The 21,597-nt window shown below is 46.4% G+C and overlaps 1 protein-coding gene across 1 annotated transcript in view; it reads right to left on the minus strand.

Moving 5' to 3' along the window:
• SNF8 (SNF8 subunit of ESCRT-II) overlaps positions 1–21,597 on the minus strand; it is a 126,191-nt gene that overhangs the window by 93,363 nt on the left and 11,231 nt on the right. Inside the window, 1 exon segment of the mRNA XM_029574009.1 lies at positions 14,978–15,028. Coding sequence (XP_029429869.1) covers positions 14,978–15,028 — 51 coding nt within the window.

A 21,597-nucleotide genomic window follows, 5' to 3' on the forward strand; every position in this document is an offset into this window, starting at 1 on the left:
TCGAAATGGACTCCCAGATATTCCAGTGATTGGGAAGGCTGTAGGCAGCTCTTGTTTAGGTTGACTACCCATCTCAGGCTTTCCAGCAGGGAGATCACTCTGTTGGTTGCCCGATGGCTCTCCTCTCGGGATTTCGCCCTGATCAGCCAATCGTCTAGGTAGGGTTGGACAAGGATTCCTTCCCGTCTAAGCGCCGCTGCTACCACTACGATCACCTTGGTGAAGGTCCGCGGCACCGTGGCTAACCCAAAGGGCAAAGCCCGGAATTCAAAGTGTCGTCCCAGAACCTTGAAGCGTAGATAACGCTGATGATCCTGATGGATCGGGATATGCAGGTAGGCTTCTGACAAGTCTAAGGCCGTAAGGAACTCCCCTGGCTGTACTGCGGTCTTGATTGAGCGCAGAGTTTCCATGCGAAACCTCGGGACCCTTAAGTATCGGTTGACTGACTTGAGGTCTAATACGGGCCGGAAAGTGCCCTCTTTCTTGGGTACCATGAAATAAATGGAATAGTGCCCAGAATCCATTTCCCATGCAGGTACTGGGATTATGGCTTTCAAGGACAGGAGCCTCGCCAGGGTAACTTCTAATGCCGCCTTCTTGTGGATTGGACACGGAGACTCCACAAACCTGTCTGGAGGGGTGTGATGGAAGTCCAGATAATAGCCCTCTCGGATGATGGCGAGGACCCACTGGTCCGACGTAATCTTGACCATCTGGGGTAGAAGAGGGTTAACCTGCCCCCTATGGCTCCATCCCCCGGATGGATCGGCTGATTCTCATTGTGAGGCACGGCCGGGACCTGTCCCCGAGCCGGCTCCCCTCTTGCGCTGCTTGGTCCGAAAGGCCTGGTTTCTGGCCTGAGGACGAGGTGCCTGGTAGCGACTCCTATAGGGAGTGAAGGGTTGGGAGCTTCTACCTCTGGTGGGCCTCGGAAAGATGCGCTGGTTCCTCTTGGACCTGTCTTCCGGCAGTCGAGGTACTGGAGAGGCGCCCCATGTGCTGGCCAGTTTATCTAAGTCGCTGCCGAACAGAAGAGAACCCTTGAACGGCATTCTAGTGAGACGTGTCTTAGAAGGAGCATCGGCTGACCCTCTAAGAAGTTGGACGCCGACTGCTGGGGGTCGCGTAACTAGTTAGCATGGAGGAGTCTCGTTCTTTATCGGAATTAACCATGCCACTTGTCCCTCTAAGAAGGTAGTATTGGAAAACATGCTCAGCGAGCGTGCAGGCACTCCAAACTGCTTTGGAGACGGAAATTACTGAGTTGCTTCACTTCCTGTGGGGGTATATGTACCCGTGCTGACGTCAGATCCGTCTCCAACTGCTAGCACGAGCACACTATACCCACTTGTTCTGAGTCCATCTGGCTACACGCTAGGAAATCAAATTTGCAGATGACACACAATTGTTCAGAGTAGTTAAATCACAAGCAGATAGTGATAAATTGCAGGAAGACCTTGTGAGACTGGAAAATTGGGCATCAAAATGGCAGATGAAATTTAGTGTGGATAAGTGGCAAGGTGATGCATATAGGGAAAAATAACCCATGCTATAGTTACACAATGTTAGGTTCCATATTAGGTGCTACAACCCAAGAAAGATCTGGGCGTCATAGTGGATAACACATTGAAATCGGTTCAGTGTGCTGTGGCAGTCAAAAAAGCAAACAGAATGTTGGGAATTATTAGAAAGGGAATGGTGAATAAAACGGAAAATGTCATAATGCCTCTGTATTGCTCCATGGTGAGACCGCACCTTGAATACTGTGTACAATTCTGGTCGCCGCATCTCAAAAAAGATATAATTGTGATGGAGAAGGTACAGAGAAGGGCGACCAAAATGATAAGGGGAATGGAACTGCTCCCCTATGAGGAAAGACTAAAGAGGTTAGGACTTTTCAGCTTGGAGAAGAGACGGCTGAGGGGAGATATGATAGAGATGTTTAAAATCATGAGAGGTCTAGAACGGGTAGATGTGAATTGGTTATTTACTCTTTCAGATAATAGAAAGACTAGGGGGCACTCCATGAAGTTAGCATGGGGTACATTTAAAACTAACCGGAGAAAGTTCTTTTTTACTCAACGCACAATTAAACTCTGGAATTTGTTGCCAGAGGATGGGGTTAGTGCAGCTGTGTTTAAAAAAGGATTGGATAAGTTCTTGGAGGAGAAGTCCATTACCTGCTATTAATTAAGTTGACTTAGAAAATAGCCACTGCTATTACTAGCAACGATAACATGGAATAGACTTAGTTTTTGGGTACTTGTCAGGTTCTTATGGCCTGGATTGACCACTGTTGGAAACAGGATGCTGGGCTTGATGGACCCTTGCTCTGACCCAGTATGGCATGTTCTTATGTTCTTAGGAGAATGCTGCCAAGATTTTAGTGGATGCAAAATAACAGAAAATGCAATGTGAAAGCTTGTAAATTCGGCTTTACTTTAACTGATTTATGCATTAGATATAAGATAGAAAGTGGGACGTTAAGAATTTATGCACTATTTTGTCCTAAAATTTATCTTTTTTGGGAAGACGTGCTATTTAGTATTCAGACTTTTGATGGTGCTTTATTAAGTTCATTTGAATTTAGGTTGCCTTTGCCTATGTACAATTCTGGTCGCCACATCTCAAAAAAGATATAGTTGCGGTGGAGAAGGTACAGAGAAGGGCAATCAAAATGATAAAGGGGATGGAACAACTGAAGGCTGAAGAGGTTAGGGCTGTTCAGCTTGGAGGGGGGATATGATAGAGGTCTTTAAAATCATGAGAGGTCTTAAACGAGTAGATATGAATCGGTTATTTACACTTTCAGATAATAGGAGGACTAGGGGACACTCCATGAAGTTAGCAAGTAGCCCATTTAAGACTAATCAGAGAAAATTCTTTCATTCAATGCACAATTAAGCTTTGGAATTTGTTGCCAGAGGATGTGGTTAGCGCAGTTAGTGTAGCTGGGTTCAAAAAAGGTTTGGATAAGTTCTTGGAGGAGAAGTCCATTAACTGCAATTAATCAAGTTGACTTAGGGAATGGCCTCTGCTATTACTGGCATCAGTAGCATGGGATCTTCTTGGTGTTTGGGACTTGCCAAGTTCTTGTGGCCTGGTTTGGCCTCTGTTGGAAACAGGATGCTGTGCTTGATGGGACCCTTGGTCTGACCCAGCATGGCAATTTCTTATGTTCTTAGGTTTTATGCAATGTGTTCATGTAGCTGTTTTGGTAGCACACTTACTTTCTAAACTTTTGGCTTGTTATGGTTCCAGTCCAGTTCAGACTAGATGCAACTGGAACACTTGGATGCTTTATATACACACACATCAGGTGTTAGCTAAAGATTACCTGGCTAATTTTAAAAAGAATGAGCATGCACCCATAAACATGCATATCAGCACCCGAGCAGAGATACGATGCAGTTTTATGTTGTGCACATGCATATTGTGATGCAGTACGACCTGGCCCGGGGCAGAAACAGCCGAGACACAGCCAAGCAGAAGCTAGTGGTACCAAACTTAGCCACCGGAGGGCGCTGAGGAAGGTAGCAAAGACTACACTTCCCAGGTTCCCTGAACCAACACCTGACCCCTGGCTGGAGCCTGAGCAGGAACAGGTGGAAGAAATTGGGACTGATCCCTATGACTCAGCAGAGTCCATGGACGTTGAGGAAGAGGGCGTGCCATCGTGGTGGAGCTGGCCACAAAAGCCCGGCTCCTCAGAGTCTCAGGAGGAGGAGATGGAGGTAAGCTGGGGAGAGGAAAGCTCCAGCTGTTCCTCTATGGAGGTGGAATAACCAGGAGGTTGGGGGATGGTAAATCCTGTATTGCTGTATGGAGGTATGAGAAAGGCTGGAAGGGAATTGTGGTTTTAAATGCTGTTTACCCTGGGCTTGTAAGGACAACCACGCATTAGTATAAGGCTGCAGCCAGCGAGCTACAGCACCACATTAAACTCTTTATTGATTAAGATCCTTTTTCTGTGTACTGTTTAGTCAGAGTGCCAGGCCCAGTCCTGGCACTCCCAGAGGCTGTGAGGAGTCCATAGCAGCGCTGTGCATGAGCTGTGCAAGTGGACGGGACGTGGCATAGGAGCAAAGCCGGAGGCCTGAAGCCCAGCAAAGCCTCACAGCCTGCTGAGCGGATGGGCCTGATCGTGACAATATGCAAGTTTCATTTAAAATACCCCACCGTGCAAGTGTGTGCGCATGATTTTAAGAGGTGGCTCAAGTAAATGTCTCGCAAGTATTACCACCAGGGCTTTAGCAGATTTTAGGTGCATATGCTCACACAAGGGGAAAAGGAAAATTGGTTCTTACCTGCTAAGTTTCGTTCCTGACAGTGGGTTGAGCCTCCTGTCCAGCAGATGGAGACAGACCAAAACTGAAAGGGTATCCTATATCAGGACAGAGCCTACCCTGCATCCCTTCAGTATAAACACTTTCAAAGCAGATAACTCTCAAAAGATCAAGCAAGTAACAAGAAAACAGATAAATTGAACAACTAAAAGAATTCCGAGTAAAAAAAAATGCTCTTGCATAAAGATTCATTTTCATCTAGAAGATGCTTCTGGTGCCTTAAAGCAATAATAGAAGATTCAGGTATCCGGAAACCCGTAAAGGAAGAAACTTCGAACGGACGGAACAGATCTAGCATGGGAGGGTGTCTGGACTGATCCGTGGTACTACAGGAACAAAAATTAGCAGATAAGAACCAATTTTCCTTTCCGTACCCGGATCAGTCCAGACCATGGGATGTACCAAAGCTTCCCTAAACATGGTGGGACCGAGACAGTCCCGCTCGAAGAACCTGCCGCCCGAAGGAGCCAAAAACTGGAGCCTGTACATCGAGACGGTAATGACGAGCAAAAGTATGCAGAGATTTCCAAGTAGCTGCCCTACATATTTCCTGCGGAGAGACAGACTGACTCTCCGCCCAAGAAGTGGCTTGAGAACGCAAGGAGTGGGCCTTTAAGCCTTTCGGAACCGATCGGCCCTTACAGATGTAAGCTGATGCAATAGCTTCCTTTAGCCAATGAGCAATCGTGGCCTTTGAAGCCTTGTTACCCTTATTTGGGCCACTCCACAGTACAAACAGGTGATTCGAGACCCGGAACTCATTTGTAACCTGGAGATATAGTAGCAAAACCAGTTTTATATCCAGGCGCCGCAGGTCACCCCCAGAAGTGTTTGCTATGTCTTCAGAGGAAAAGGCCAGGAGTTCTACTGACTGATTGACGTGAAAAGAAGACCCTACCTTTGGCAAGAAGGAGGGCACCGTCTTGAGGGATACCCCCGAATCAGAAAAACGTAGAAAAGGTTCCCTGCAAGATAAAGCTTGGAGCTCAGACACCTTTCTGGCGGAACAAATGGACAACAGAAAAATGGTTTTGAGAGTCAAATCCTCGGTAGAGGTTCGAAGGGAGCTTCGCAGAGAACCCGAAGAACCAAGTTAAGACTCCACGAGGGACTAGTAGCTCATACCGGCAGATTTAAAATGTTTGGCCCCCTTGAGGAAGCGAATGACATCCGGATGAGTCGCCACTGTGTAACCATCAATGTTGCCTAAGAGGGAGCCAAGAGCGGAAACCTGCACCCGCAAGGAACTGAAAGATAAACCCTTGGATAGACAGTTCTGAAAGAAGGAAAGGACCTGGGAAACCGGAGCCTTACGGGCCGACACTCCCGAAGCGGCGCATGCGTTTTCGAAAACCTTCCATACCCGGACATAAGCGAGAGAAGTAGCCGGCTTCCGAGCCCGCAACAGAGTGGATATAACTTCCTCCTTATATCCTTTCCTTCTCAATCTCCGCTGTTCAAAAGCGATCCGCCTGATCGAAAAATACGGGACCCTGTCGAAGGAGGTGTGAGAGATGCCAGAGGTGGAGAGGGCCATCCGTGGCGAGGTTCATCAGATCTGCGAACCACGGTCTGCGGGGCCAATCTGGAGCCACTGGAATGACGGGGCCCTGATGGAGCTCGATTTTTCGGAGCACTTTGCCCACTAGGGGCCACAGAGGGAACATGTACAGGAGAATGTTGTGAGGCCAGGAAAAGACCAACGCATCCACTCCTTCCGCGCAATGTTCCTTTCTGCGGTTGAAGAACCTGGGAGCTTTTGTATTGTTCATTGTGGCCATCAGATCTAAGTGTGGGGAACCCCACCTGTGGACGATCAGATTAATTGCTCTGTCTGACAACTCCCACTCACTGGGATCCAGCCGCTGGCGACTGAGGAAATCGGCTTGAACATTCTCCTTCCCTGCAATGTGAGATGCTGCTAGACACTCTAGGTGATGCTCCGCCCAAGCAAAAAGCTTGTTGGCTTCCAGAGCCACCAGGGGACTCCTGGTGCCTTCCTGCCGATTGATATAAGCTACCATGGTGGAGTTGTCCAAGAGAACCGCACCGCCTTGTGATGGAGTAAAGGAAGGAAGACCTTGAGAGTCAATCTATTGTTGTAATGTAAACCGAAGTGATTAGTAACTTTGTTACCAGAACTTCGGTATATAAAACTGTTAAATAAATAAATAAATGAGATTGGACTGGGGACCAGCATCCCTGTTTAGACTGGGTCTGGCATACCGCTCGCCAGCCTGAGAGGCTGGCATCCGTTGTGACCACTATCCACTGCGGTGTCTGAAGGGACACTCCCTTCAGAAGGTGGGTAGGCGAGAGACACCATTGCAGCTCGGCGACGATAGACTTGGAGAGCGGGAGAGACATCTGTAATTGCTCAGACACCAGCTTCCAGCAGGATAGCAACGCTTTCTGTAATGGGACGCATATGCGCAAAAGCCCAAGGAACCAGATCGATAGTGGAGGCCATGGACCCCAGGACCTGGAGGTAATCCCAGGCCATGGGCAGAGCAAGAGAGAAAGGAGCGCATTTGGTTCCTGAGTTTGAGCGCCCTCACGTCTGGAAGGAACATCTTGCCGACTCGAGTGTCGAATCGCACCCCCAAAAATTCCAGAGTCTAGCTGCAGCTTGCTCTTCGGAAAGTTGATTATCCACCCCAGGGAGGTCAGACAAGTTAGGACTTTGCCGACACCCGCTGACAGCCACGGGCTCGGAAACCGAACGCCGGCAAAATGGAGTGTCCGGTTTTCGACCCGACAGCCACCGGCCGACTTCAAAAATTTTTTTTAATTTATTTATTTTATTTTTTTTACCCTTCGGGACCTCCGACTTAATATCACCATGATATTATGTCGGAGGGTGCACAGAAAAGCAGTAAAAACTGCTTTTCTGTGCACTTTCCCGGTGCCCGAAGAAATTAGCGCCTACCTTTGGGTAGGCGCTAATTTCTGAAAGTAAAATGTGCGGCTTGGCTGCACATTTTACTTAGTGAATCACGTGCGAATACCTAATAGGGCCATCAACATGCATTTGCACGTTGAGGGCGCTATTAGTTTCGGCGGGTTGGACGCGCGTTTTCCACCCCTTACTGAATAAGGGGTAAGGGAAAATGCACGTCCAATGGCAGGTTAACAGTGCGCTCCTTTGGAGCGCACTGTAGTGTATCAGCCCGTTAGTGTTTCTTATAAGTTCAAATTGGTATGATTATGGTTGACGCGGTTGTTGTTTCTGTTCCTCAGTCTGGTTGACCGCAGGCCTCTTTCGACTTCCGCAGAGGGAGATTAGGTGAAGGTCTGGTAGATCTCGAGCAAATTCTAATGCATAGCCTTTTTCTATTACCTCCAGGACCCACTGATCCGTCGTGATCTTGGCCCATTCCTCGAGCAACAGGGACAACCGTCCACCTAAGTTTGGAACGGAGAAATGGGCTGGCCGTATTTCATTGGGAAGAGGACTTGGTAGCCGAGTGTTGCTAGCTACCATCCTGGAAGGGTCGACGTCCGCGAAAGGAATGAGACCAGGATTGGGATCTGGAAGAATTGCTTCTCGGAAAGGAGCCCCGGCATGGGGCACCTGCTATTATATCGACGTTGACCTCTGAAGCGAGTGCGGGAAGGAAAAAGTTTTAGACTGTTTCGGTCGGTCCTCCGGCAGCTTATGAAACTTATTCTCCCCCAGAGATTTAATAAGCTGCTCTAGGTCCTCACCAAAAAGCAACTGACCCTTGAAGGGGAGAGTTCCCAACTGCGCTTTAGAAGATGCATCGGCAGACCAATTTCTCAGCCAGAGGAGACGCCTGGCTGTGACTGCGGAGACCATGGCTTTGGCTTGTACCCGGAGAAGATCGTAAAGGGCATCGGCCCCATACGCAATCGCATCTTCTAGCCACTCCACCTGCTCTGCCTCTGCAGACGGGAAGTCTTGGGTGCTGAGTAGTTGTTGAACTCACCTGAGGCTTGCCCGCTGCATGAAACTGCTGCAGATTGTCGCCTGAACTCCTAAGGACAAGATCTCAAAGATGCATTTGAGATAGAATTCTAGTTTGCGGTCCTGGACATCCTTCAATGCCGTAACCCCCACCACTGGGATGGTGGTGTGCTTGGTAACCGCAGAGATGGAGGAATCCACCTTGGGTATCTTAAGCATATCCAAGCAATCCTCAGGGAGAGGGTAGAGCTTGTCCATAGCCCTACCCACCCAGAGTCCTGCCTCCGGGGTCTCCCACTCCCGAAGGAGCATCAGCTTGTGCATAGGATGAAACGGGAAGGTACGTGGTGGAGCTGTAAGTCCCGCCAGGACCGGGTCCACGTTAGCAGGCATAGTAGTAGTAACCGTATCCTCAGGGGGCACCTTAAAAATGTGCTGAGAAGCTCAGCTTATTTTAAACCTGCTTTTCAGAGGGTTTTTTTTTTTTCTCAGCAGAATCAGGGGAACTAACTTCCCTGCCCCAGGCTCAAGGGAGGTACATAGAAACATAGAAATGACGGCAGAAGACGACCAAATGGCCCATCCAGTCTGCCCAGCAAGCTTTCACACTTTTATTTTTATTTATTTATTTTTCTCATATCTGTTACTCTTGGCCTTTAGTAACCTTTTGGTTCTATTTCCCTTCCACCCCCGCCATTATTTATTTATTTAAAAAATTTTCTATACCATCGTTTAGTAATATACCATCACAACGGTTTACATTTCGGCACGAAATAGGTTGGTTAGGTTTCTAAGTTATCCATGGTGTGCCAATATTTTACGGTTACATAGTTCAGTAATATACTCTAAATGAGAGATGGGTTGGGGTTACCATTTATATGATTTTGGGATAATCATATATGTGTATACTGTTTCAATTTAATATTTAATAATGGGTAACAAAATAAAATTGTCAATTTTCTGTTTGTTGGTGACTTTCAGCTGTATGTATTGTTAGTCATCGCTCTCATTGTGAAATGCTTTTTTGAAAAGCCAAGTTTTTAGGCCTTTTTTGAAAAGTTTTAATTCTTTCATTAATCTCAGTTCAAGTGGTAATGTGTTCCACAATAATGGTCCTGCCAAAGATAGAGCTCTCTCTCTCACCTGGGTCAACTTTGCTGTTCTGACTGAGGGTATGGTTAGCAGTGCTTTATTGGCCGACCTGAGATTTCTTTGTGGGACATGTAATCGTAAAGCAGTGTTTAGCCAGTCGGCGTTTTCGTCATTGATTAATTTATGAATTGTGCAAAGTGTTTTGAATTGTACTCTCTGTTCTAATGGGAGCCAGTGTAAATCCGCAAGTGTTTGGGTAATATGATCTCTTCTGCCTTTTCCAGTAAGTATTCTGGCAGCTGAGTTTTGTAGTATTTGCAGTGGCCTGATTGTGGTGTATGGTAAACCTAGGAAAAGTGTGTTGTAGTAGTCTGTGCTGGCAAATATTAGTGCTTGTAGTACTGTACGAAAGTGTTCCTGTGTTAATAATGGTTTTAGTCTTCTAAGGACCATTAGTTTGGCATAGCCTTCTCTTACTTTTGTTGATATGTGTTGTTTTTGTTTTTTTTTTAATTTATATTTTATTCGTTTTTTAAACAATTTACATTGTATAAAACACAAAGCAAATTTTCTGTTACTATACACAAAACATACAAAGAAACATTTATCCCATAGATAATCAGTAGCACGAAAATCTAGTCCTCATTATGGGAGGCACTCTTCACAGGAAAACATAACATTAATGAAATCTGTAATCATACTTTACAGAAATAATGGGAGTTTAATTATTTTATGCAGTTATTCCTCAACCCGTCTGTTTATCTATTAAAAAGGATTCAAGGTGAGTGGGATCTTGGAAAATGAACTTGTTCTTTTGATATAACACTGAACACTTGCAGGGAAATTTTAAATAAAATGTTGCCCCAATAGCTAATACTCTAGGCTTCAGTGACAAAAATTGTTTACGTCTAGCTTGTGTTGCTTTAGCAACATCAGGAAATATTTGAATACGTTGACCACAGAAAATATGGTCTTTATTTTCAAAATACTTTTGTAAGACAAGATTTTTGTCCCTCTCTCTAGTAAAAGTTACCAAAAGTGTAGACCTTAATTGGATATCATCCTGAGAGGCTTCCAAGAATGATGTTAAGTTGGGGGATTGTTGAACTATATCCATTTCCTCTTGTCCCACCTGCAACCTTAATCTGGATTTAGGAATGTAGTATAGTTTAGATATAGCTGTCTCATCAATTGTCACTATAGATAGTACTTCTACCAAATATTTTTTTAATAACTCCATAGCAGAAAGTAATCTGGTCTCTGGAAAATTCAAAAACCTAAGATTTTTAACACGATTTTGATTTTCCAGGTTTTCTAACTGTCTGTGTTATCAAACCATCTTTAATAGAAGAATTATTTACTTCTTTTAACACCTCAATCTGGGTGGAGAAACCTTTACTTTGTTCTTCTAACTGCGTCATATGATTATTATATTTCTCCATTTCATTTTTAAATTCCAATGTAGTCATTCTATTTTGTTCAATTGATTTAGACAGAGTTTTTTGTAAATTATCCAGAACCTTCCATACATCTTTAAGGTAATGTTTTGGGGGTCTAATGGTTCCAGAGCCACCTCCTGTGGCTCAGTTCCCAGTTTCACCCCTATAGTTTCATTATTCGTTATCACATTTGACCCTTCACCAGTAAGATTCAAAAGTTCTCTTTGACCATTTAAACTTGAAAGAGATGTAGGATTAGAGTTTTCCATGTTGGATTGATTCAACTGCGTTAGCCCTTGTGGCTCTGGGGATCCTGATGAAAATGAAATTTCTGGAATTGTTCTTTGAGATGGTCGACTTACCCCTCTTGCTACGTGTGAGTCCATCAGCCCTCTCAGCGGAAGCCCTGGAGAGGAGGTCCAAATTTTAACCTTCCTCTTCCTGCCCATATGTAATAAGAATAAATCCAAGAAAAAATTTTCAGAAGGGGCGCGCGGCTTCGGCTGCGCGCCGTATCTTCCTCCAATTTAAGGTAATTCGGTCCGTCCCCTTCCGATGACCTCAGGGTGGGGGCGGAGCTTCCAGCGGGACCGGGATGATCTTGTGACTCCAACCCCGGCAAGGGGATAGGAGCCCTGAGCACAGTTCCAGGCTGCGCCTCTCTCAAAGAGAGGTTTCTCCCACAGATACCTCCCGATATGTGTTCTTTAAGGCTGATTTCAGTGTCCATAATAACTCCTAGGTTTCTAACCTTATCCTTTAACTCCACTAATTTATCATTTTTAAGTTTGATGGGATTTTGAATTCTTACAATGTTTTTTCGTTCAAGGTGTATAAATTCCGTTTTTTCTATGTTAATTACTAGTTCCATTTGAGATAATAGTTGATTTATTATGTCTAGATACATCATTGCAAAGTTCAGTGTTTTCTCAATTGACTCTTCCACTGGTAGAATTAGTTGGATGTCGTCAGCATATATGTTGTGTATGATACCTAGCCCTGCTAGTAGGTGGCAGAGGGGGAGCATGTAAATGTTAAATAGAGTCGCTGAGAGTGCTGAGCCCTGGGGGACTCCTGTTTTTAGGCCAATCTTGTCTGATATTGTGTTTTTTATCTTTACCTGATAAGATCTGTTTGTAAGATAGGATGTGAACCAGTCAATTGTTTTTTTTTTGTAATCCAATTTCTTCCAGTCTTTTTAATAGTATGTTATGGTTCACTGTGTCAAATGCTGCGGACAGATCTAGTAGTATCAAAATGTAGTGTTTGCCGCTATCAAATCCGCGTAGTACACTATCTGTCAGTGAGATTAGTAATGTTTCGGTGCTATAGTGTTTTCTGAAACCATGTTGTGATGGGTAGAGTATGTTATTGTTGTCTAGATGTTCTGCTAATTGCTTTTGTACTGCTTTTTCTATTAATTTAGCGAGCATAGGCAGGTTTGAAACCGGTCTATAGTTACTTAAGACGTTAGGGTCATTATTTCTTTTTTTCAGAATTGGTTTGATTATTGCAGTGGTTTGATTATTCAGTGGGTCTGGCATTACTCCTTCATTGAGTGATAGATTAATTATTTTTGCTAATGTGTAGGAGGTTATGTCAGCTAGTTTTTTATGTCTGTGGTTGGAATGGTGTCAATTATACGTGCAGCAGGGTTTAATTTTTTTATCAAGGATTCTACTTCGGTTTGTGATACCTCGTCAAATGTGGAGAACTGTGTCACATCTCTTTTTTGCATTTTGATTTCTTGTTTATTTAGGATCGGAATCTTAGCCCTAAGGTTAGTGATTTTGTCTGAGAAATAGTGTGCTAATTCATTGCATTTGCTTTCTTGTGGTGTTTGGGGTGTTTCTGCTTTATCATTGGTCAGATTTTTTACTATGTTGAATAGGGTTCTTGGATGCTGGATCTGCATCTAAGTGAAGTATCTAGCTTAATTGGTTAGGGGTAGTAACTGCCGCAATAAGCAAGCTACTCCCACGCTTATTTACCCAACCTGTGCATTTCAGTCCTTGTTGATTGTTATCTGAATAGAAATCCACTTTTCTTCATTCCCCCTGCCATTGAAGCAGATAGCTACTCTGGATATGTATCAGGCTTAATTGATTCAGGGTAGTAACCGCCATAACAAGCAAGCTACTCCCCGCTTTTTTGTGAATGCAAATCCTTTTTTCCACATTTCCTCTTGCCGTTTAAGCATAGAGCACTGTCGGAGTCGCATTAACCGTGTGTATGTCTATTGAATAAAGGGTATTATCTCCAGATAGTAGCCGTCTTTCCCGCAAGCCACCTTCTCTTCATTCACATCCTCTAGACTTTATGGATCCACAGTGTTTATCCCACGCCCTTTTGAAGTCCTTCACAGTTTTGGTCTTCACCAGGGCGTTCCAGGCATCCACCACCCTCTCCATGAAGAAATACTTCCTGACATTGGTTCTGAGTCTTCCTCCTTGGAGCTTCAAATTGTGACCCCTGGTTCTGCTGATTTTTTCCAAATGGAAAAGGTTTGTCGTTGTCTTTGGATCATTAAAACCTTTCAAGGTCTGTATCATATCACCTCTGTTCCTCCTTTCCTCCAGGGTGTACATATTTAGATTCTTCAATCTCTCCTCATAAGTCATTTGATGAAGAACCTCCACAGTGGTAGATATATAGAGTGTCATATCGTCTCTCCTACCGTGCCCCCCCCCCCCCCGAGTATATATGGTAGTTCAGCAGTCTTGAAAATCCCTAAAACCTGATATCTCCCGACTTGCTCCTCAACAGGACTAGCAGTAAAGTTACACAGATAACACTCGGATGTACGCCATGGTCAGTTTTTCTAAAATTCAGAGTTACGCATGTAACTCTTGGAACGCCCATACCCCACCCCTTTTCCACCCCCTTGTTCTGGATGCACATATGGATATGTATGCGTGTACTTTGCGGCTTCATAAAATTTGCGTTGCTCACGCATGGCCCACATATGCAAGTATGAGGCATTTTTGCATGGACAATGCTTTTAAAATCTACCTGTATGTTAGGCTATGGCCGACTTTTCATAATCTGTTAGCAACGTCAGTCAAGGCTCATTTGGAGATTTTAGGGTACTCTTCTTGATAGGTCTGAATCTGTGGAAGCTTTAGCACGTTTGTATGTAAATGTGGATGAATGGTTGTCGTGTGTTTTGGATGCTTTCTAAGTCATTTATGAATACAAAGCAATGAAATCAGCAAATCTGTTTTTTTTATTTTTCTATTTTATGCATCCTTTAACAATAGACCCCCCCACACACACACACAGGTTTGCCCACTTACAAAGTTATGATTGTTGCCCCCCCAAATGTATATTTCTTATCAGAGTTAATCAAACATGTTTGCTGTATTCCAAAGAAAGGCCCTGACATGGCTGAATGCCATTTTAGCTATTCTTCAGAGGACAATTATCAAAGCCATTTATGTGGGCAAAAAGCATTTTTCCCTTGAAGCTTGCCTTCCCAATAAGCTAGGATTATGCACGGATTATGTGTATGCTTAGCCAGATTTAAAGGAGGCATTCATGGTGTATTGTGTATGTTTACATCAGGGAAAGTAATGTGCATCGATTGCATTTTCAGCTCTGCATGCGTTAATTTTGTATGAAAAAGTAGGTGCCAGTGTCTGCAAGTGCCTCGTGTATGGCCTGCTTCAAAATGAAAGTCTGTGCACACTCTCTCCGAAGTTTAGGGCAAAGTTGATGTGTCCCTTTGGCAGGAGTGTACAATAAGCTCAGTGCATCATAAATGAGCTGATATCAAATTAAGTACCCCAGATGAAGACTGCGAAACGCAGGGCACATGTTGGGTTTTCTAAAACGGGATCATACTGCAGCAAGATTTTACTAAGATAAGTGTTTACAAATTTTAAATGGAAAAAACATTTATATAAAAAAAAAAAACACTAAAAGATAAAGTACATGGAAAACTCAGAGAACTGAGCTTTTTCACCTGTTCGAGCGATTTTCAAGCTTGCATGTTTGACAGTCTTGTTAAATATCTAAAGGTATTGAGTGCATTTCCAGATAGATGGCCCTTTTTCAGATTGCATGATTATTTACCATTATTGATTTCCTTTTTTCCAAAACATATTTCCATAATTGTCCTGAAGTGAAAAATTTAGTTTAAATTACAGAAAAATATTTAGACTTCTCACCTGAGCCAACTGGTCTTCAGCTAAAACTGTCCCTCGCTCCTTATATTTGGCCTAAAATTAAAAATAAGGTTAGATTTTTTAAAAATAGTTTGAAAGCAGCAGCATATTAGCAGGAAGGGAGAAGTGGGAAGAAAAAAGTGTATGGATAAAATGAAATAAAATGAATGTTATTCAGAAGTTTCTCTCCGCTCATGTCTTCCACTTACTGTGCCCTTCTTCAAACTTGTTCTAAAGAAGCTAATGATTTTGGCTCTTCTCTTGCCTTGTTCCCCTTTCTTTGTAGTTAACCCCAGCCTAAAATTCCTCATTCTATCATCATTTGGGGAGCATTTTTCAAAGCTGTTAGAAAGCTGCCTGCCTGCTGTGTAAGTAAACTGAGGAGTATAAGCAGAGTATGCATGTGCATTGGCCCACATTCAAGAGAGGTATTCTGGTGAGGTGTTTTCTTTTTTTTTTTTATTAATGCATGTGCTTTTTGAGTTTAAAAAATTGACATGTAAATTCTCATGGCAAAAGGACCTGCACATATTCGCAGGTTGAAGTGTTTGCTTAGTTTTGCCAGGGAAATTTTCACAGCACAGAAGTTCTATCAAAATTCGCTTCACTTTTGCAGACTGTTAAAAAAGCCCCCCCTCCTTTCAGCTGGCCTTCTCATAAGACTAATTCATTAATCATTGTACCGCGTTTCCGTTGCATACAACAATATTTAATAAAAGTAAATGATGGCAACGAACCTATCCAAATCTGCCCAGCTAAGATTTTCCTCAAGTTTTCTTATATTCTGGGTAGATGAACAATATCTGGCTAAAAACATCAAGCACTTCCTAAGACAATCAGAAAAAAAATGGAGAAAAGATCCATTCCCTCAACTAAAAGACAGATACAGAACAGACATCGAAAAGGCCAAAAAAGAAAATTATTCCTCACCTGCTAATTTTCGTTCCTGTAGTACCATGGATCAGTCCAGACGGTGGGTTATGTTCCCCGTCCAGCAGATGGAGTCAGAATAAAAACTCGAGAGGGGGCACTATATAAGCCCCTCCCCTTTCCTCAATCTTCAGTAAACTAGACTAGCAAAGCCAACAAGAGAGGAGATAGAGGGATCAAGTAAAGAGAAGCCCGAAACAAGGCCAAAAAAGTGAAATTTGACTAAACATTACCCCAGAGGGAACTTGCCAACAGAACGTGAACCATAACTAACACTGGAAAAAAATCCCAGGAAACAGAGAGAAATAACAGAAAGACTGACCTTCGAGTGGAGTCAACAATCCCAACTGAGAAGAGAAAAACCCCGTAAAATACAGGGAGGGCGTCTGGACTGATCCATGGTACTACAGGAACGAAAATTAGCAGGTGAGGAATAATTTTCTTTTCCCTGTACGTACCAGGATCAGTCCAAACGGTGGGATGTACCAAAGCTTCCCTTACTATGGGTGGGCCACAGACAGCCCCGCTCGAAGGACTCTATCCCCAAAAGAATCCAAACCTGCTGCCCGGACATCTAAACGATAGTGGCGCGCGAAGGTGTGGAGAGACGTCCACGTGGCCGCCCTGCAGATCTCCTGGGGAGATACCGAAGAACTTTCCGCCCAGGACCGAAGTGAATGTGCCCGAACAGAAATTGAAGGGATTTTCCCGGCCCCAAGATATGCGGCTGAGATCGCCCCTTTGAGCCAACGGGCAGCAGTTGCTTTGGAGGCAAGATGACCTTTCCGAGGACCCGACCAGAGTACGAATAAGTGTTCCGAGAGACGAAACTCGTTAGTGACCGATAGATATTGAAGGAGACACCTTCTGACATCAAGCTTGCGGAGTTCCCTGGGTTCCGTCGAAGCGAAGGAAGGCAAAATCGACAGATTGGTTAATATGGAAGGCTGAGACTACCTTTGGTAAGAACGACGGGACCGTGCGTAAAGAGACTCCTTCGTCAGTAAAGCGAAGATATGGCTCCAGACAAGACAACGCCTGAAGCTCCGAAATACGACGGGCCGAACAGATAGCCACCAGAAATATTGTCTTGAGGGTGAGATCCTTGATAGAAACTGACCTAAGAGGCTCGAAAGGCGGCCCACTCAGTATACGAAGTACTAAGTTAAGATTCCAAGACAGACAAGGCGGCCTCAAGGGTGGCTTCAGGTGTCTAGCACCTTGCAGAAAACGTACAATATCAGGGTGAGCCGACAGCCTTGAGTCCTGCCCATTGTGCAGGAAAGCCCCTAACGCCGCAACTTGTACCCTAAGTGAATTATAGGCTAACCCCAAATCCAGACCGGCCTGCAAGAAGGAAAGGACTTGTGTCACCGAAGCAGAGACCGGACGAATAGAACGCTCCTGGCACCATACCTCAAAGACTTTCCAGACGCGCACGTAAGTGACAGAGGTAGACGTCTTGCGTGCCCTTAGGAGAGTGGAAATCACTCCCTCGGAGTATCCACGGCATGTCAACTTGCGCCTCTCAAAAGCCAAGCCGCAAGACAGAAGCGATCTGCCTGCTCGAAAAATATAGGACCCTGTCGCAGTAGGTGGAAGAGATGATTGAGCCGCAGGGGTCCCTCCGCCGCTAGATGAAGAAGGTCCGCAAACCAGGGCCGTCGGGGCCATTCCGGTGCCACTAGAATGACTGGACCCGGATGGCTCTCTATGCGACGGAGAACCTTCCCCACCAGGGGCCACGGAGGTAAGACATACAGTAAGATCTTCCGAGGCCACGGTAGAACCAGGGCATCGACTCCTTCTGCCCCGTATTCTCTTCGTCGGCTGAAGAATCGAGGGGCCTTTGCGTTTGCGGCCGTGGCCATGAGGTCCATGTGAGGAGTCCCCCAGCGGGAGGTTATTAGACTCATCGCTTCCTCGGAAAGCTCCCATTCTCCGGGATCTAAGCGCTGTCGGCTTAAGAAGTCTGCCTGTATATTGTCCACGCCCGCAACGTGAGAGGCTGCCAGACGACTCAAGTTGACCTCCGTCCACTGCATCAGTCTGTCCGCCTCCAGCGAGACGTGACGGCTCCTTGTGCCCCCCTGACGGTTGATGTACGATACTGTGGTCGTGTTGTCTGATAAGACCCTGACCGCCCGATGGCGGACCAAGGGAAGAAACTCCTGCAACACCAGGCGCACCGCTCTCGTTTCCAGACGGTTGATGGGCCACTGGGACTGTTCCGCTGTCCAAGTGCCCTGAATGGAATCCGCCCCGCAGACCGCTCCCCAGCCGGTCAGACTTGCGTCCGTGGTGACAACCACCCAGTCTGGGACCTCCAGGGAGACCCCTCGTGCTAGGTGGCGAGGAACCAGCCACCAGCGGAGACTGAGCCTTGCAACAGTCGGTATTGGGAGAACCTCCTGAAATTCCCGCGACACTGGCTTCCAACGTGATAACAAGGCCCACTGAAGAGGACGCAGATGCGCAAACGCCCACGGGACTAGGTCTATGGTGGAGGCCATGGACCCCAGTACCTGTAGGTAGTTCCATGCTGTGGGTGCCTGGAGAGATTGGAACTGGAGGATCTGTTCGCGCAAGGCATGTGCCCGGTCCTCGCTTAGAAACACCTGTCCCAGATTGGTATCGAAGCGCGCACCCAGAAAATTCAACGACTGGGATGGAGAGAGACTGCTCTTGGGAAAGTTGATGATCCACCCTAGGGACCGAAGTAATCGCACCACCTTGCTGACCGCTTGGACCCCCTCGGTGCGAGATTTTGCCCGGATAAGCCAGTCGTCCAGGTAAGGGTGCACCAGAACCCCATCTCGGCGCAGGGCTGCGGCCACAACCACCATAAGCTTTGTAAAAACCCGTGGAGCTGTCGCCAAACCGAACGGGAGTGCTTGAAACTGAAAATGCTGTCCTAGAATTTTGAAACGAAGGTAACGGTGGTGCGCCCTGTAAATCGGGATATGCAGGTAAGCTTCCATTATATCCAAAGATGCGAGGAATTCCCCTGGGTGGACCGCTGCCAGCACTGAGCGTAGAGTTTCCATGCGGAAATGTGGGACCCGGAGGTACTGGTTGACAGTACTGGTTGACTGGTCCAGGATGGGCCGAAAATTGCCCTCTTTCTTGGGCACCACAAAATAAATGGAATAATGACCCCCGACCCAGTTCAGCAGCAGATACTGGGGTAATTGCCCCCAAAGAGAGAAGACGGTCGAGAGTTTGCCGGACTGCTTGTCTCTTGAGAAAAGAGCCGCAGGGGGAGAAAAGAAACCTGTCTCTGGGCGGGCGGACAAAATCCAAGGCATAGCCGTGCCTTCAGATATCCAGGACCCACTGATCCAACGTGATTCGGGCCCATTCCCCGTAGAAGCGGGCACTGCGACCCCCCAGTCTGGGAATCGGATCGCAGGTCAGCCTGGCATCATTGGGGTTTTGAGGAAGAACTCTGGGGTTGTCCTCCCTTGCCGGGCCTGTGGCCCCGAAAGGACCGGTTCCAGGTCTGCGAACGAAAAGGAGAAGCCCGAGACTGTTGATGCTGCTGTCTGGGAAGACTGTATCGTCGTTGAGTACGGGAGCGATACCTGGTGGAGCTGAAGGACCTAGATGTCCGCGGCCTGTCCTCCGGAAGCTTGTAAATCACATTCTCGTTGAGGGACTTGATGATCTGGTCCAAGTCCTCTCCAAAGAGAAACTTACCTTTAAAAGGAAGCGAGCCTAAGCGTGTTTTGGAAGAGGCATCCGCTGACCAGTTTCGCAACCACAGAAGCCGACGGGCCGAGCCCGCAGCGACCATCGATCGGGCCTGGACCCGAAGGAGGTCATAGAAGGCATCTGCTCCATAGGCGAGCACGGATTCTAAACAATCCGCCTGCTGAGCTTCAGCATCCGGAAGAACCTGGGAGGTGAGCAATTGTTGAACCCATCGGAGTCCCGCTCTTTGTGCAAGAGAACTGCAGATGGTTGCTCGGAGGCCCAATGCTGAAACCTCAAAGATTCTTTTGAGATAAACCTCCAACTTCCTGTCCTGGAGATCCTTGAGTGCTGTACCGCCCGTGACCGGGATGATAGTGCTCTTAGTTACGGCCGAAACTGCGGAATCCACAGCAGGAACTTTGAGGAGCTCCAAAAAATCTTCTGGCAGAGGATAAAGTTTGTTCATTGCTCTACTGACCTTGAGAGAGGCCTCCGGTGAATCCCATTCTCTAGAGATCAGTTGCAAAAAGGTGGGATGAGTTGGAAATGCCTTCGACAGAGGACGAAGGCCTGCCAGCAAAGGGTCTCCCTTTCTGCCCTGACAAGAGGCTACTACCGTTTCTGGGGGAGCATCAATATCCATTTCCTGGAGAATATGAGGAATTAGATCATCTAGCTCATCATACTGAAAAATTCGTAGGACCCTTGGGTCATCCCCTTCCACCTGAGAAGTGAACGTGGTGTCATCCTCTGCATCCGGGAGCGGGTCCCCTGTCGGGGGGTTGCTGGGGCCACCCACTGGGGCCTGCGGGACCCGGGAGGGTCCTGGGTCTCCTGCGTGAGGTAACGCCCTATCCTGGGAAGAAGACCCCTCCAGGGACGATCCCAGACGCGCCCGTTTGGGAGGAGGGAGTCCCCCAGGAGTCTCCAAGGGCTGAGACTTGCACTGTAAGAAAGCCTGGTGGATAAGAAGCACGAACTCGGGCGAAAACTCCAGAGGTCCCTGAGGAAAACTATCCTGGTGCTCCCCTCCACGACCGCCAGGTTCCGGGCCAGGGAGTGGCGCAGAGCCAGAGGGAAACACCAGAGTCGGGCCTTCAGTATCTTCCTCCCCTTCTGAAAACAAAATGGCAGTCGTTCCCGCGCTCAGAGGGAACGGGGCCTGCTGCTTTCGAGACGCGCGGTCCTCACAGCGAGGACCCACGGACTTGTCCTCCTGTCCTTCGGTGACTTCACCCTCAAAAATGCAAGAGTCACAGAGGCCCTCCCGTGAGAGCCGACCAGCCTGCCTGCCGCAGGCAGAACACTCAGAGGAGCATGGCATGGTCTGTTCGGCTTTTTTTTTTTTTTTTTTTTAAAGGACTGACAGGAAAAAGAGCGCGAGATTCGCACTGCAGAAACAACACGGGCACACAGACCACCCCTCCCCCCACCGACCACAGAGAGCGCCGAAGGACTAAACCTCCCGGCGTCCGACGGTCCCGGGAGAAGGAGTCGCGAACCGTGGGTCGGTAGCGGCTGAAACTAATTTAAAATAACGGGGGAGGGAGGGGGAGTGACTAGCACCACTAGTATGCACCCCGGGTCTGGCCCGAATACAGAGAGTACAACAAGAAAGCCTGAGGAAAAAAAAAAATATTTTTTTTAAACACAAGAAAATTCTCCAACGAAGGGTGCCCTGAAAAAAACAGGGGGGGGGGGGAGAAATGAAAGAAACGAGGTACAGACCTGGCAGCAAGCACCTCACGACTCAAAAGGCAGAAACCTGCTGAGTCACCTCAGAAAACTAAATTGTTTCAAAATTATACCTTATACTTATTTACTTGATCCCTTTATGAGAAAAAGGCAAAAGAAAACAGAAAACTAGAAAACCTAATCTCCTGCACTGGGGACCGCAGAGTCCCCTGCTCACATCTGCTGGAGTCAGAAGAATACTGAAGATTGAGGAAAGGGGAGGGGCTTATATAGTGTCCCCTCTCGAGTTTTTATTCTGACTC

Source organism: Rhinatrema bivittatum, chromosome 12, assembly GCF_901001135.1.
Source record: "Rhinatrema bivittatum chromosome 12, aRhiBiv1.1, whole genome shotgun sequence".
NCBI lineage: Eukaryota > Metazoa > Chordata > Amphibia > Gymnophiona > Rhinatrematidae > Rhinatrema > Rhinatrema bivittatum.